We start from the raw sequence: 17,309 nt of genomic DNA on the forward strand, positions 1-17,309 counted from the left end.
GTTCATCTATCCATTATTGCTTCATCCTCCGAGTCTCTTTCAATATCCATACAACCCCAAACCTTGCCGTTGCTCTTCTTCTGCGTTGTACATTAATCATCCTCCATCATACTCGTTGATTCGTGTATACTAGTTCTTGGTCACTCCTTTCCGCCCGCATCTGAGGGTACCTTTTTGCTGCTTCTAATCCGGGTCTGTACCGTGTTGTATTCTCCCCAAAGGTCCTAATGGCAGAATCCAATGGTGACGTCCAGCCAAAACAAGGTCCGTCCGCTCAATCCGCGCCGGAGTGGTGTGTTCTAACGGACGGGAACAGATGTAACAGACACCCCAACGAAGGAGGAGACGTCCTCCTCCCCTGCGAACGGTGCCAATGGCCACTCATCCGAGCATGAGCACTCTCACGAGCACGACCATGAACACTCGCATAATGACGACCCGAATGCCGGAGCACTGTTCCAGGTCACCGTGAAGCTACCGCATAAGCCCTACAAGCAGTCGATAATGGTTACATTTCAAGAACAAGTTCAGGATGTGCGCCAGTCTATCGTCGAGACTCCGGATACCTTCCAGTACACCTGCTTCCATCTCGAACATAACGGTCAGCGCATCAATGACTTCGTGGAGCTCTCCGAGGTCAAGGACCTCAAGCCTGATGACGAGGTTGTTCTGGTTGAGGATCCCTATACTGAAAAGGAGGCTCGATTACATGTCGTACGAATAAGGGAGCTCATAGGGGCTACCGGCGACCGCTCGGACCTGCTCCATGGCATCAACGCCGGCCTGTCGCTCCATGATGACAAGTTCGGTTCTGGTCAAGCCCAAGCTTCAGCCCCCAAATCAGAAGAGAATCCTTTGGCTGGCTACGAGGTCGATGGCCGCTCGTCCGTCGAGGCCATCTTGCCCTCGCATCAGGAAACGCTGCCCAAGACCATCAAGTCTCTTTCGGTGTCGCAATGGAATCCTCCACCATACCACTTGCGCCAACGAGGCCATTTGCTTTATCTGCAGCTCACTACCAACGAAGGCGAGCAGCATCAGATTACCGCTACTGTGTCGGGCTTCTATGTCAACAAATCTTCCAGCAACAAGTTCGATCCCTTCCCGAGGCCGGCGCCCAAGAACTACAGCGCTCACTCCCTGCTGACCTTGATCTCTCTGGTGTCGCCTTCCTTCAACGAGGCGTTCGTGGAGCTTCAGAAAATGAATGGTCGGAAAGATCTGCTCACCACTTTTCCCTTCCAAAATGCCATCCCCGCAAACCCCTGGCTGGTGCCATCCTCGTACGCACAAGGAAATCAGCACCAGGCGGATCCCACACGGGCACAAGAAGCATATTTGATCGGTGGAGCAGACGGCGCGGAGAATCTTCGGGACTGGAACGAGGAGTTTCAAACCACCCGAGAGCTGCCCCGAGAGACTCTGCAAGACAGAGTTTTCCGTGAGCGTCTGACCTCCAAACTATTCGCCGACTACAACGATGCTGCGGCTAGGGGTGCGGTGCTCGTCGCCCGGGGTGAGGTTGCCCCCTTGAACCCTACCGAAGGCCGGGATGCGCAAATCTTCATATACAACAACATCTTCTATTCTTTTGGAGCTGATGGTGTCCAAACATTTGCCAGCGAAGGTGGTGACGAGGCCGCCCGAGTCGCCGTAGGCAAAGACGTGGCCGGCGTCAAGGCTGTCAACCAGCTCGACATCAATGGGCTGTTCACTCCTGGTACTGTGGTAGTCGATTATTTGGGAAAGCGGATCGTCGGTCAGAGTATCGTTCCGGGCATCTTCAAGCAACGGGAACCCGGCGAACACCAGATTGATTACGGTGGTGTTGAGGGTAGGGATGTTGTGACCGAGAACGAGGCGTTTGTTCCTGTTTTCGAGAAACTCTCCAAATCTTTACACGTCAAGAAGCATGCCGTATGGGACAAAGAAGGCAAGAGGCACGACTTGGAGGGTAGCGTCGAGACCAAGGGTCTGTTGGGCACAGACGGCCGCAAGTATGTTTTGGATCTCTACCGCATCACCCCTCTCGATGTGGCCTGGTCGGAGGAGGTTGAGGCTGACACTGTTGGCGAAAAATACCCACACCGGATGTCTGTGTTGAGACTTGAGCTGGTGGAGGCCTACTGGCGCATGAAGATGCAGGAATATGTTCGCGCAGAAGTGGAAAAGCGTCGCTCCAAGCAGACCAATGGTCATTCGGAAACCACCAATGGGACGGAAGAAGCCAAGACAAACGGTCATAACACCGAAGATGAGAAGAAGGTAGACAAATCAGGGGAGACTACGGAACAGTCCAAGAAAGAAGAGGCTGCGCTTGAACAGGAACGTGTGGACATCTCGAACTTCAACTTCGCCCTGAACCCGGACGTATGCAGCGGACAGGTACCGCAGACCGACGAGGAGAAGGAAGACTATGCTGCGGATGAGAAAGACGTCAGGGCGGTGTGCGATTTCTTGAGGAACAAGATCATCCCGGAGCTTATTAACGACCTCCACGATGGAGATGTGGGCTTCCCAATGGATGGTCAGTCGCTCTGTCAGCTCATGCACAAGCGGGGTATCAACATCAGATACCTGGGACGACTTGCGAAAGCAGCGGAGGAGAAAGGACCACGCCTTCAAGCGTTTTCGACGGTCGTGCAGCAAGAGATTGTCGCTCGAGCTTTTAAGCACATCATCAATGGTCACTTGCGCCATTTGCCTGCCGTCTTTGCTGGTGCTTGCATCTCTCATCTCTTCAACTGCTTACTTGGAGTGGAAGTCAACCCCAACCCCCGGCCGGAAATTGACGAGGATCTGAGGGCGCTCTATCCCGAGGGAGATTTCTCCTTCGAGAAAGTCAATCCCACGACACTACAGAAGGAAATTGAGAAGCAGATCAAGATTCGATATCGCTATGAGCTGAAAGATGATTGGCGCGCATCAATCCACGCGCTGCCTTTCCTCCGAGAGATCTGCTTGAAGCTTGGCCTGCAGCTGGTGGCTCGAGAATACACGTTCAGCAAAGACGTGCATCTGATTCTGGACTCATCCCCTACGAGAAGCGCCAGTGACGCTCACTCTACCAACGGTGCCCAGCCGGAGGAAGGCAGCAAGAAGAAGAAGAAGAAGGGCGGTGAACAGGCGCAAGCCAACGGTGCCGTTGTCAAGCCTTCGACCACTTTTACTGCGGACGACATCCTCAATATTGCCCCTCTGGTGAAAGATGCTGCTCCAAGGAGCGCTCTCGCCGAAGAAGCCTTGGAAGCCGGGAAAATCTCGCTGGCTCAAGGTCAGAAGCAGCTGGGCCAAGAGTTGGTTTTGGAATCTCTGTCGCTGCATGAGCAGATCTATGGTATTCTCCACCCGGAAGTCGCCAAGATGTATCATTCCTTGTCCACAATCTACTATCAGACCGACGAGAAGGAGGCCGCTGTGGAATTGGCCCGCAAGGCGGTGATTGTGACTGAGCGGACTTTGGGGGTGGACTCGCATGACTCCATCCTGGCCTATCTCAACCTGTCACTGTTTGAGCATCATGTCGGCAACACCAGACAGGCACTCAAGTATGTCAGGCATGCCTTGGATGTGTGGAAGATTATCTTCGGACCTAATCATCCCGATTCCATCACGACAATGAATAATGCTGCGGTCATGCTTCAGTCTCTCAAAGAGTACTCAGAGTCACGCAAATGGTTCGAGGCTTGCTACACGGTTTGTGAGGGCCTTTTCGGACGGCAGTCGGTCAACGCAGCAACCATCTTATTCCAACTGGCGCAGGCATTGGCTCTGGACGGCGATTCCAAGGGCGCTGTCAACAAGATGCGCGATGCGTACAACATCTTCCTTGCGGAACTTGGCCCAAGTGATAGAAACACGAAAGAGGCCGAAAGCTGGCTTGAACAATTGACACAAAATGCGGTGTCGCTTGCAAAGCAAGCCAAACTTCTCCAAGGCCGACGGTTTGGCATTCGTCACTTGCCTCGAATGGGTGCAGGCACAAGACTTCAACCACAAAGTGCCAGCACAGCGGCTCCCAATTCAAACACTGGGCCGTCTGCCGTGGAGCCGAATATGCGAACTGGAACTGGGAATGTCTCTATGGACTCCAGAAGCATCGACGAGCTCTTGAAGTACATTGAGGGAAATGACACAGGGAGCAGCAACCGCACGAATCAAAAGAAAAAGTCACTGAACCCGAAGGCCAGAGGGTCGCGGAAAACCGCCACCGCCTAAAGATTGAATTCGCCCGGGTATGTGAGCAGGGGCAATATCTTTGCAGCTAAGAAGACCGAGTAGGTGAGGTAACCATGGGGTGAGAGGCGCCTGCCAGAGCCATGGTACAGGCTTGTATAATCAGAAGATACAGCTTTCCGGTATGACTTCCAAGACTTCTGGTCGCCGAATTTCATTCGCAAAGTGATATGCCGGAACTGTTGTCACATGTACTATACATAAGGGAAATCGAAGACAGCCGCATCGGAGGCTCACCGGTGCATGAGGTGTTCTAAAACGTGTATTATTGGAATTTCCTCGGCACAGAAGATGGATGGAGATGAAAGTGTGGTTGAGGCCTGGGGCATTTGTTGATGCTCCGTCTCCCCTTCATCTCGAGGAACATGTCGCCGTATCGACCAAAGTGGACAGGGGACATAGAGCAAATAAGCAAGCTTCTCAACTCCGAACTACTGTAGTACCTAACTATCAACCCTGGTTGTCACGTACAGTGCCTCTTAACAGAGTACACGTGATGGGCGATGTCAGTCTGGACATCTTATCTTATCATAGATATCAGATACTGCTGGGATGACTAAGAAAGCGAGGCTGGGATTATCGAAATTTGATTGGCAAGCTCGCCTTTGCCGAGCGTTTGTCAGCGGAACCACTCCACCCTTATCTCAACCTCCTCCGCCTCGTCTCACCCTCCGCCTCCGAACGCTCCGCCTCCTCTCACCCCGGATGTAACAGGATCAGTACTAACATCAACGTTCAGCGCTTTCCACATCGTCCTGCTACCTTCTTCCAACGCAGCGGTGACCGAGTCCAGTCTGTGCAACCTTCGCCACCGGACTCAAAAGCAGTTCCGCCCGCCCCGTGCAAGTCGTGCCCCTCAATTGAAATCTTCGACTGACGCCTCCCGGATAATCGAACGCCACATGCACCCCTCTAGTGGAGTCTGAATCATCTCAACAACGATCAATAAGCAGTCTGACCCAGAGAAGAGACATCTTCAAGTGTAGGGCACAGCACAATCATACTGTTCCTCTCTCGACAAGACAACCTTCACTCTGAGCATTTCTCGCCTTCAGCTCGCCTCCCAAACGCTCAAATTAGCAGCCGGTCATCTGCTCGGTAAGCGATAATGACTGTCACTCGACGACCACTCTCACCCACCACGGCGTACACCCTAGCGCACACGGCACAATGCAAGCTCAAACTGGCCGCCAACCGACCGGACCGGAATCTGCGATTCGTTCTCGGCCACGCATTTACCCTGGACAACCTCATGCTCCGGATCGTCGAGATCGAGAATCATAGCGCGGGATCGGCGTTTCAAGAAGCCAACAAGGCCTCCAGCAAACACGCAGACGAGAATTATGACTGCACAGCTGCAGCCCATCCTCATCACGACCATCACGATAGTTCTCAAGGTCATGAGCACTACGATTGCACTCAAGTGGGACCGACGCCCGCTGAACCAGAACCTGAAGCTGAACCGGAGCCGTCATCGGGCCGTGGTCGCAGTATCAGTTTCCGAGACAACAACGCCCGCCCATCAAGTACTGCCGGAGTCGGCTCTAACAATGGACTCACTTCCAATTCTCCCGGCCGGAAACGGTCGCCTCCGCCAACCTCAATCTCCGCCGTTGACCATACGTATCTGGACGACGATGGGTCCGGGGACACCACGTCTTCCGATGACTACGATGACCCCGAGACCATTCAGTACAATTATGACTCTGGAGGCGCAGCTGCAGCTTCTGCTGCGGAGGAATCTGAAGAAGCCCAGCACCCCAAACACCGGCCTGTCCATGATCCATATTCGGATGAAGAAGACGCGGCTCTCGAGCTCGCAGACGACGAACTGGAGACGGAGGGGGATGATGGTGGCTTTGCAGATGAGGATGCGGACGAGGAGGAAGGTCTGGGCCTGCAACGCTTCGCCTCTGCAGCTGATCAGCCGCCGCGCATGATCCGGTCCACGTCGTCTTCGTCTTCGTCTGAGGAGGAAGATCCGAACGAGCCCGTCTCTCCGCCACAGTTGCCGTCAGATATCGATGTCAAGGAGCTCGTCCAGGGTGAGCAGGACGACGAGCTGACCGATCTGTATGAGTCTGTGAGACGGTGTCGGTGTCATGGTCAGAGAGATAGGGCGGGAGGTGCTGCGTCGGGGGTCTGGGATGTCCCTGTCGAGAAGACGGGCGGGAAGAGGTTTGCTGTTGTTGCTGTGGCTGCTTGATTTGGATAAATGGATAAAGGATAAGGGCAGGGAACGGGAACGGGAAACTTGTTGTTTGAGGGTCGGGGCGCATGGGCAGGCATTGGATGGGCAATGAAGGCATCAACACCAACACCAACACCAACAAGACGAAGACAAGAAAGGGACAAAACAAAACTCTGACAACTTACAAGCTTGACGATCTGTGAAGGAAAAACAAGAGAAACAATTCAGCAAGAATGAATCTTGGAAATCTTATATTCTTCTCCAGCGAACAAATTCAACAGATTGATGGACGATTTGAGCCTGAAACGACCTCTTCCATCTATCCTCTTCGTTTTCGAACTCGTGTGTCCTTTCGAACATCAGCATTCCTACTACCTACCCACCCGCCCGTATGATTCTGGACCAGGCGATGATCGTGTCAACGACAACACTCTCGACATCTTGTTGGTTGGTTTGGTGGTAGTCCTGTCGTTTCCGCTTCTCCTTTTCTTTTCCCTCTTCTTTCCGAACCTGGTTTCTTTGACTTAGGTATATGGATATATGGTTCCACTTGGATAAATGGATATATATATACCCAACCACCATCATTTCACTTCGCAATCGACCATAGGATCGAGAAAGCAGTGCTTCCCGTTCGCTCAGCGGTACTTAAGCTCGATACCGGCTAGTTAGTACTGAAGTGGGTGACCATTTGGGAATCCTAGCTGTTGATTGTTTTTTTGCATTTGTTACAAGTATGTTTGAGGTTGTTTGAGGTTGGATGATTTGTGTGGTGGTGGACAATGGTGGAGCGGGATATAACTTAATAGTACGGGGAAATCCATTTTTGATATTGGAGGTTTCCACTTTTGGGGGCCGGGAAGGCTGTGCCAATTCAATCTGCCAATCAGTGGAGAATGGGCTATTTAGTGTATGTATATTATAGTATCTACCGTCCATGGCTGAAGCTGGTTCGTCTGTACGCTCTACGCTGGATATTGACGTCCATAGAGGGGTGTGCGATTCCTCGAATATGATGGCTTTTACAGAGTACAAGAGAGATATAAAGTCAGGGTTCCTTCAATCATTGCATGTTTTGTTTGGATGGAGCAGTGTAGTGAAACAGACGCGCTACCTAGGTAGTGAACGGAAGTACTTTCAGATGGAGGATGGGGATTGAAGGGCGGGATCTTACTCTACAATGCTTGATGAAATGTATTAAGCTTTCAATGGCTACCTAAGGCAAGTTTCTGTATGTCTGTCTGTCTGTCTTGCCTGATATCACGCGACGGCTTTCCAATCGCAATCCGGCCAAAATATCTCGGGGGGCCAGACTCCAAATTCGCGTTTGCTGCAGTATGCTCCAAGTACCTCAAACACCTCTATATTGGGATCAGCCGCTTTGACTGGAGGAGAGACACTTCTTGATGCAGCAAACTCCACCCGTACTTCGCCGTTCCTGACTGCTGGCGTATGATCTGTGTCGAATACTGAAACTCGAACGGGCCTGCTGTTCTGTGCTTTTCAGCTCAGACCAGCCCTGCTCTCGACTCCACCCAAGTCCTGGCGGTATCGAGGACTGCAAGCAAATCGTACTACAAAACCAGAGTGACATAGCACGGGAGCTCATCATGGGGCTGTCACCGCGAAAATCCCACCCCGAATGCGATTGTCTCGGTTGTTCTCGACTTGGACCATGGACTCGAGGGCAGATGATTGGCTCGAATGGTGCGATCGCCGCGGGAAGACCTATCGTTGCCTGTGAACGGGCGAGAAGCGCTCCATGAGAAGGGGTCGCATATGGCCTATCTGCTCATTCTCATGCACAGAGTGTGTCGGCTCTGTACCACACCCTGCGTTAACTGAACCAGCGCAGATTGAGATGTGGTCTGGATCTCCATGTGTAGCTCGGCCCGATGACCTCTGCCGCTCAAGGAGTCTTGTTCTTCTTCCTCTTATTGTTGTGGGCCGGGGTTTTCTTCCCCTGGCTCGGTGTCGAAGAAGAAACCGTGTCACTGATTCTGACGGATTTTTTGCTTTTCGGTTTGGCCTTCTTTGGCTCTCCCATGCCAACACCCAGAAGAAAACAAATCCTCGTGAAAGCTCCACAGTAGACGAACAGATAATTGCCGTATGCCATCTCGTTCCAGTTGGCCACATCATAGTACGATTTGAGTCCCAGTGGGAAGCAGCTGTATAGATGACCAAAATCGGCAATCAGAAGACCGAGAAGTAGAGTGCGCCAGACTCGCAAGTCGCTTGTCGCCCTCAACACGAGAGCTTCGTTGATGGCGAACGCGACATATAGATTACCCAGCTGTCGCAAGACAATGTTCGTCGCGGTCGGAAGGCCCAGGATCCCCGGCGCAGAGGCGGCGTGTGTCAGCTGGAGATACGTTTCCGGTTTGAGCCATGCGTAGTAGGCACCGACTAATGTCGAGATCGGTTCGATCCAGAGGAAGAACGCGATGTAGGGGAGAGGAATTGGTGCCATGGCTGAATGGTGTGAGGGTCAAACAGATCAGGTTTTGGTCTGTCGCTGAGGATCTCAAAGTCTGAAAGAGTCGCGTTGGGCGATGCAGGTACCGGCACAGTGTATGCGTGTGCTGGCTGAACGGTTGGAATGGATGGATGAATGAGCGTTTGTCTTATCGTGAAGCTGCTTGCGCAAGTCGCTTGCCCAGGAACCGCAAGTGAAGTTCAGTTGATAGCTGGCGGGCAAGCAGCTGCGGACTGGTGCCAGGATAACGGTAAGTCCGATAGCCGCACGAATCAGACTCTCCACCTGCAATAGCTGCGACCACGGGCATCTGCTATCTACAGTCGCTTTATAGGAGGTCCTGGGTAGACATCTTGGGCACCGTCGGTTAGCAAGATGGACTGATCACTCCAACCGTTGATATAGGCATCGAACATCAGTGATCACCGCTACTAGTCATGGCCGAGTGCTGGGATCCTGGTTTAACCCCAACTTGAACGTCATGCTGCAGCTCAGGCAGTGCAGGGTCATGAAACGCCGAATCGATGGCCGCGTGAACGAGGATCAAGCCCCCTGGTCCTGCATTTGCGGGTCATGTTTGGAGTTTCGGGGGGCAACGGGCCTTCGCCTGAAGGGGGATTGGCTTCCTGATCTCCAGGCGAGATCCAGGCGGTTGGGGGGTGTCATCGGCCTGGCCGCCTCCCTAGCCGTTCCTCTTAGGGCAACGCCATTGCCGCAACTTCACCGCTGTCAGTGGTGCGGCCAGCCTGGCACCCTCCAAGCCTCTTCTCCAACGAGAGCCTGGCATTCAAGTTCAACAATGCCCCGTGCGCCATTCATTTATTGACTAATTCCACTTTGCAAAAAAACAACTCCGGACTTTTTCTCTGCGGACGGTGCGGTGTCCCTTAATCCACAACAAAACCCCAGAACCTCGCCTCTGCTGTGTTTCTCTACTACCTCCTCGCTGTGTGGGTTGCGCTAATCCTGTATTTGTGTTGTCGCTGCCGCCGCGCTGCTCGCCTGCAGTGGTTGTATTGCTGTGTTGGAAAAAGAGTCTACTCTGCCTGCGCCGACCACTAATCTATTCCCTCTACTACCCTTCCAGTCGTTCCTCCTTCAACGGCAGCCGGTACTGCTCTGAGTCGGACTGACTACATCGAGGGCCATCTTATCTGAGAGGCGTACCTGCTGTGCTTCCTGGATACTCCTGTTGGACTCGACCCTTCCACTCGACCCTGACCATGTCGTACAACCAACCTTCCTCTTCATCGATAGCCCCCAGACGCAGGACGTCGCTCCTTATCCACAGTCGCCCAAAGACTGCATACGATATTGTGCCGGAAAATGATGGTGTTCACGCGAGGCCGGCGTCTCGGAGATCTTTGATGTTTCCGAGCGCGCACAATGCTTTGGACTGGGGCTCTTTCAATCGCAATCAAGAAGAGACGGGGGCAGACAATAGCAAACCCGAGTTTGTCGACCCGTTTGCAAACTTCTCCACAGACTCTCAGACTCGACACGCCCTACATGAGCGTCGGTACTCCGCTTTCACACAGACCCTCAAGCACGGCATGTCAGAGTTACGATCTCTGACCCGTCGAATGTCGCTCACTGTGAAAGGGAAGCCGCCCAGACAAAAGGAGGACTGGATTCCACCAAAACAGGCTCACTTGCTGTCCTCCAAATCCGGCGAACACATGATGGATCTGAACGAGGCTATATCCACTGGGCCAGCTTCTCATGGAGAACAATTACAAGGTCCGAGCAAGGGTAGGAGGCCCTCTCTCCCCTTGCTCAACTTCCGGAGCGGTGTTGCCGAGCCGAATCAAGATAGCCCCGAACCCCTTGCTCCTCGGAGCAGAGGACAGCCCTTCTTGTCCGATCTGGTCTATGGGGGAGCCGGAGCTAGGGCTTCCGCAGCTGCTCAGAACGAATTGTACCATGCCTCTAGAACCCCACCGCTACCCCCGTATCAGCCGCCGGAAGGAGACCTTGCCAACAAAGACGAAGGCGATGCGGAGAGTGGTATTGGTATTGTGCTTGACGCCACCCAGGATCGTCGTGGGTCGTCTTCAACCACTGCGCACGTGCTCTGTAGGGATCCCGCATCGGTTCTTGCAACAGAGTTGGTGGAAAACATTTTCTCATTTCTGGACGTCGAGTCTTTGATCCAGTCAGCAACGGTGTCTCGCAGATGGCATCAGTTGTGTCAGTCCCAGGCGGTTTGGAAAAAGATCTTCTACCAGGAATATGGGCCCAAGGCTCCATCTTCTTCTGGCGGGCTGCCTCTTGCTGCTGGTCTGGGCAAGAGGTTGCCTGGTCAAGACTTCCGGAAGCTTTTCAAGGTGCGCACGTTGATTGACAAACGTTGGCGCAACGGCGAAGCGGCCGCAATCTACTTGAATGGCCACAAGGACAGCGTCTATTGTGCCCAGTTCGACGAACATAAGATCATCACCGGCTCGAGAGATAACACGATTCGAATTTGGGACGCTCACACTTATCAATGCATCCGCAAGCTCGGACCGCCGAATAACCCGAGGGAGAGACAGACCCTGGTGTCGGCCGCGGTGGAGCCCAAGGGCGCGGTGCCTTTCTTCAAGGCCGATGTCTCGTCTCCGGACCCGGTCTCTCGAGAAATCGAGCTCTGGCATCAAGCTTCCGTCCTCTGTTTGCAGTACGATGAGGAGATCTTGGTGACAGGCTCGTCGGATTTCACCTGCCTCGTTTGGTCCATCAAGGAGGATTACCGACCCCTTTTCCGCCTCATTGGCCATCATGCGGGGGTGCTCGACGTCTGCATTGACAACCGTCGAATCATCACATGCTCCAAGGATACGACGATCAAGATCTGGGATCGAGCAACAGGCAAGTTGATGAACACCCTGACGGGACACCGTGGCCCTGTAAATGCAGTCCAGGTCCGAGGGAACTTGTTGGCCAGCGCTAGCGGCGATGGCATGTCGAAGCTGTGGCGGCTGGAAGACGGTGTCTGCATTAAGGAATTTCAGTCCAAAGACCGTGGGCTTGCGTGTGTCGAGTTTTCGGAGAACGGGCGGACCATTTTCGCCGGAGGAAACGACCAGGTCATCTACGAATACGACACCGTTACCGGCAATCGCATCCGTGAGCTCAAAGGTCATCGAGATCTCGTGCGATCCCTTCACCTCGACTCGGCCAACTCGCGCATCATCAGTGGCAGCTACGATCATTCCATCAAGGTGTGGGATGCGGAAAAAGGAGAGTCTGAAGAAGACGGGGGCCTCCAGATCAACTTTGAAGGGTGGACATCGAGTTGGATATTGGCGGCGAAGAGTAATTATCGCAAGATTGTTTGTACCAGTCAAGACGGACGGGTGGTCATCATTGACTTTGGCTATGGCATTGAGGGGGTCGACTTGGTCGAGGCTTGAGTTGGTTTGTGCCCCAGGGGCGTGGAATATTTTTACAACAGGGGAGATGGTGCGAGACAGTTCGCATTCGGTTCGGTTCAATATGATTCTCATGATTTGGGGAGGTGGATGAAAAGCCAAGGTCATTGCAGGGTTTGTCTCTGAAAACGGTTATGCTTTTCATGAATGCAAGGTGTTGGTGGAGCGTTTGATCCCAAGCGGCACGCAACAGACATGCCTCAGGCTTTTTGTCTTCTCTGAAATCAACATTGGACGTTTACAGCATGCAGGTTGGGGAATTGCATTTTATTGTCGTCTTTAATTCGGAAGGGTTCACTTCATGATTGTACTAGTGACGACTCGAAAACGCGAGAGTCAGGGCTGGTAGGAGACTCGAGAGTTGGACGTTCAAAGCATTCATACGGGTCGCCAGCTAGCTACCTAGGTAATGCAGGGTGACGGGACGGAAGTGATGTCTCAAGTTGTCACAGGAAAGCAGACATAATGTTACCATCGACCAGCAGTCTGACACGGGTGAAGAGTACGAAATGAGAGCAGAGGAGTAGTCAATGCAAACAGAGTGATGGCGCAGATTTAGTCATTGACTCGAGGTCGTTGTTGGTACCGAGTTCTTAGTATCAAAGGTTCTTTTCTGCAATAAAGGAATAGAGGACACTGGTACTACCCGTAGGTCCATATTCCTAAGGTAACCTACCTAATGTACAGTACCTTACCAACACGTAAGATAGCACCCCAGCGAGGCCAGCTCTCAACCACGGTCTAGTACCTTTGGTATCATTATCTGATTATTTACAATACTAACGCGTGACGAAAGACGTCATCATGTTTACCTTCAAGTTCGGCTATTGACGCCGTTGGCTGCATCCAATCGGTAGACCGCGTTAAGCGAGGGAGCGTGCGTATCGATTGTTGATTTTTTCTTTTGGGACCGCGAGCTGGACTCGCGGGAAGAGAAGAGATCTATCTCACCGGCATGGCACAGACGTTGAGGTTTGATATCAGGTACGTACTGCCTCCCAAGCAGCATGGTTTAGGTAAGGTAGATTGAAGAAGATGGTAGCAAGATAGTAGTAGTGGTTGAGTGCCGTTATTTATTTACCATTCCAGGAATGGGCCGGACAGTTGGCTTCACCTTCTAGGATACTAGGTAGTAGCACGTAGTTATGTTGTAGCGTGGGTGTGCCACTCACTGGCCGAGTACCCGGGTTTTAATCCAAGTAAGGGTAGCTCAGTGAATAAAAGGGCACCGCTAACGTACCTGTTGATCTTTACAGTTGGTGGCTGGTAGAAGTCGTAGAGACAACAATAATATTACCTGCCGAGGAACCTTATAAACGATATTTGGGAGGAACCTACATGTATCTTAGATAAGTGCGGACAAGAGGCATCTACTTGGGTGCCTAAGGTAGGTCCCTAACCTTACCTCAAGTACCTGGCAGTTAAGCAATACCTAGGTAAAGCAATGGTACTGCCCGTTACCTATCCACTGTTAGCAGCACCCCCCTACCTACCTAACTATTGACCAAGCTAGTAGTACACGAATCTAGTATATTATAAACCCGGCCAGTGGCGGGACGCTGGGGGGCACAGGTCAACGCGCGTGGGCTTCTGCATCCATTAATTACGCGAAGGGTGATAGATTGACCAGATTGACTGACTGACACTCATACAATTCGGTCATTCCTTTATTCGGTCATTCATTCATTCATTCATCCACCCGCCTCTTCCATCGCCCCCATCGCCCCCCCAAACTGAATGGCTTACTAGGCACAAACGAGTCACTGCACGACGCCCGCAGCCACTCGACTCAAACTTGTGTCTCCTCCACTGCACCAACTGCACCAACTGCGCTCCACTTCCGAATCTTCCTTACATCGAAGCGAATAACGTACACACACTTCCTCTCTCAGAGTTTGCAAACCCAGACATTCCAGAGTAATCCGCCAGTTTACCCTTCAAACACCCCGTTGATCGACTGCAGTGGAGGGCCCTTTTCCATGCTGCGTCCTCGCCTCGTATCCTTGTCCGACCCTCCTTTCCACCCGTCTACTTCTCCAAAATTTCCTATCGCGAAAACCCTGCGTCAGAACCAAAACATTGACGTCGCAAGTCACCAATAGTCCACCTGGCGTGTGCGCACGCTCGTTTGACCACACAACTGGTCTTTCCACCTGCGACACTCCTTTTCACCATCATCTAGACATCAACCTGCGTAGACGTTGTTGTCAAGTGTTGGACGAAACCACGCCCAACATGCCGCCGTCGAAGCGTAAAGCACGTCGCAAGCCTGCCGACGCCCTCCAGTCCTCTGAGCTGGACCTGCCCGATTCTTCTCCGACACGTCCGACTGCGAAGAAGCGCAAGGTTTGTCACCTTCTCGAACGCTTCCATTCAAGCCACAATCGTACTGATTTGCGGAACTTCTAGGTGAATGGTGCCCGCGGCCCAGCCAAGCGGCAGTCACTGTCGCCCGACCCCGAACTTCCCATTGCCCAGGATTCCGGCGACGAAACGGAAGATATCTCCCCAAGCGATCTCATCGATTCCGTCGTGTCCTTCCTTCAAGTCTCCAGAGAAGCCGTTGTCGCAAGGTCCCAATATGCCAATGACAAGGCGCACAACAACAGCCCGCAAAAGGTGTCCGCGTACGCAAAGATTGCCGGTCGAGATTGGACTTATTTTGTGCAAGACCAGGCTGTCAACATTGGACGACCGCCTGATGAGCGCCCGACCATGAACGGCGCCTCAAGCCCTGTCGCAGATCTGAAAGATGTATTTCCGGTTCATATCGACCTGGGACCGAGCAAGATCGTTTCGCGCCATCATGCGTCGATCTACTACGATGCCGACTTTCCAGTCGATGAAGGCGGCTGGCACCTCCGAGTCAATGGCAGAAACGGGGTTCGGGTCAACAACGTCTTGGTCAAGAAAGGGTTGCGCAGGCAATTGAGGTCGGGAGACATCCTTGAAATTGCTGGGACGCAAATGATGTTTGTGACACCTGGTGATAAGGTCCAAATCGATCCATATTTTATCGACCGCGCCAAAGCCCTTGCCGCGGGCGAAGAACTTGCACCTTCCGCCGCGCTCCCCGAACCTACGAAGCAGGAACCTTCATACGGAACCATGCAGCATTTCCCGTCACTCGCACCAGCCCCTCCAGATATGAAGCGTGAGACAACGCCGCCTCCTCAGTCGGACGGGGGAAAGAATCAGCGGAGCGTTTTCGACAGTAAACTGCCCATGTCGCCCATGTACGGCAGGGGAATGATGCTGGAAAGCACTCAGGAGATTGATTACAGTCGAGACAGCGCCAAGGATCTCAAACCTCCGTTCAGCTATGCGACCATGATCGCGCAAGCCATCTTTTCCAGTGAGGAGGAGAAGTTGACCTTGAGCAACATCTATTCCTTCATTGCCGACAAATATGCCTTCTACCGTCATTCCAACAGCGGCTGGCAGGTGAGAAGATTCCTTTTCATTCTCTGTGCCTTCATTACTGACATTGCCAGAACTCCATTCGTCACAATTTGTCTCTGAACAAGGCGTTTCAAAAAGTGCCTCGACGTACAGATGAGCCTGGCAAAGGCATGAAATGGCAAATTGCTCCAGAATTCCGTCAAGATTACTGGAAGAAACTGTTCCGTCGCGGTAACGGCTCTGCGCCGTCCTCGCCGGCATCCGCCAAAGATGTCAATCCCAACTTCCGAGGGCCAAACGGGCAGAATCTTGGCTACGACACGTCCATGGTCAGTCAGTTTTCGGCCCGGGATTCGCACGAACGCCCCGGCGGACAGCCTCCTGGGAAGGCCGCCATTGGTCAGTTTCCGCCGTTCAATCCGGGACAACACTTCCAGCCAGGCCCCAATCTGGCTCCGCCACTTCCACGACCGCAAGAGGCCATCACACCCCAAAGACGTAGAGCCAACACGCAGAATACGCTCACTGACATGGAGTTGGAAGATTCACCGCTCCCGCCTGGCCATCCTCGACCGACGCCCCGTCTGGGAAATGGCTTGCCAGTGTACAGTCTACCCCCCGCAGTTCCGCCCACTCATCACTCTCCGGCCAACCCTACTCTGTCATCATCGTATCTGGACACCCCCTTCCACCATTCTCAGCATAGCATCATCACTCCGGCACCGTTGCGGCAAAACCCCAGGCTCGCCCCTCCCAGCACCTTGGTGGCTCCCAGTAAATTCATGCCGGAGTCATCTCCTGCTGGCCCAGGTCTGTTCTGGAAGGGTTTAATGGGCGTTACGCCAGGACACCCTCCGCCGGACATGTCACCGGTCAAGGACGATGACCCCCGATCTAATGGCATCGATCGACATGTCATGAGTTCCAGCCCGCCACCCATGGATAGTGGCATGGGGAGTCCCAGCAAGCCTGCTAGAGGCAGCCAGGCTCCGCTCACTTCGAGTTCCAGTGCTAAGAAGGAGTCCACGCCGGGCACAGCACACCGAGAACATGATGCGTTGATGGAGAATCACGACAGAATGGGCGGAAATGCAGCCAGCAGCGGGGCGAATGCTACCTCGACGGGGGCGAGACAGATTTCGCAAACTTCCAGCCTCAATCCACAGTCTTCAAGTCACAGTACCGGCATGGTGCCGAATAACGAAGGTGGTGACGAAGAAGGGGACGGCGAATTTGACCTGGCGAAAGGGTTCGCTCCGATTGCTGGGGGTGGTTTCAATTCGCAGAGGAGCAGTAGTATTGGTGTTGCCAGAGCAGGTTCGTGATCAGGGCAGTAAGGGACTGCCCCTGTGGCCGACAGATCAACCATCAGCTGGTTCTTCGGGACTTGCCCAGAGTGCCGGAGCTGTGCAGCATTGACTCTGCACCATCTAAGGACCAAGTGTTCAAGGCATGGTTGTGTGGAACAGGGGAGCATCGGATACGCGTACATACCTAATCTCTGGGCTTTTCAGCATTTATGGAGGGGTTTGTACACATATGGGGATTTGGCAGCATTGCCTGGACTTGGATCCAAATGTGTTTATGA

General features: G+C 53.1%; 5 protein-coding genes across 5 annotated transcripts; 4 read left to right on the plus strand and 1 right to left on the minus strand.

Moving 5' to 3' along the window:
- Positions 1 to 227: 227 nt before the first annotated feature.
- Positions 228 to 4,218, plus strand: A1O1_05929 (protein TIF31; the record flags this gene model as incomplete). The annotated part of the gene is made up of 2 exons (XM_007726813.1): positions 228 to 264; positions 317 to 4,218. 2 exons carry the CDS (start codon positions 228 to 230, stop codon positions 4,216 to 4,218), a joined length of 3,939 nt encoding a protein of 1,312 aa, XP_007725003.1.
- Positions 4,219 to 5,344: 1,126 nt separating this feature from the next.
- A1O1_05930 (uncharacterized protein) lies at positions 5,345 to 6,442 on the plus strand (the record flags this gene model as incomplete). Its single annotated transcript, XM_007726814.1, has 1 exon — positions 5,345 to 6,442. The coding sequence occupies one exon, from the start codon at positions 5,345 to 5,347 to the stop codon at positions 6,440 to 6,442; it is 1,098 nt and encodes a 365-aa protein (XP_007725004.1).
- Positions 6,443 to 8,336: 1,894 nt separating this feature from the next.
- Positions 8,337 to 8,900, minus strand: A1O1_05932 (uncharacterized protein; the record flags this gene model as incomplete). Its single annotated transcript, XM_007726815.1, has 1 exon — positions 8,337 to 8,900. The coding sequence occupies one exon, from the start codon at positions 8,898 to 8,900 to the stop codon at positions 8,337 to 8,339; it is 564 nt and encodes a 187-aa protein (XP_007725005.1).
- A 1,229-nt stretch (positions 8,901 to 10,129) lies between these two features.
- A1O1_05933 (uncharacterized protein) lies at positions 10,130 to 12,301 on the plus strand (the record flags this gene model as incomplete). Its single annotated transcript, XM_007726816.1, has 1 exon — positions 10,130 to 12,301. The coding sequence occupies one exon, from the start codon at positions 10,130 to 10,132 to the stop codon at positions 12,299 to 12,301; it is 2,172 nt and encodes a 723-aa protein (XP_007725006.1).
- Positions 12,302 to 14,554: 2,253 nt separating this feature from the next.
- A1O1_05934 (uncharacterized protein) lies at positions 14,555 to 17,046 on the plus strand (the record flags this gene model as incomplete). The annotated part of the gene is made up of 3 exons (XM_007726817.1): positions 14,555 to 14,665; positions 14,729 to 15,763; positions 15,814 to 17,046. 3 exons carry the CDS (start codon positions 14,555 to 14,557, stop codon positions 17,044 to 17,046), a joined length of 2,379 nt encoding a protein of 792 aa, XP_007725007.1.
- Between the last annotated feature and the right edge of the window lie 263 nt (positions 17,047 to 17,309).

Source organism: Capronia coronata, assembly GCF_000585585.1.
Source record: "Capronia coronata CBS 617.96 chromosome Unknown acBCG-supercont1.5, whole genome shotgun sequence".
NCBI classification, from domain to species: domain Eukaryota; kingdom Fungi; phylum Ascomycota; class Eurotiomycetes; order Chaetothyriales; family Herpotrichiellaceae; genus Capronia; species Capronia coronata.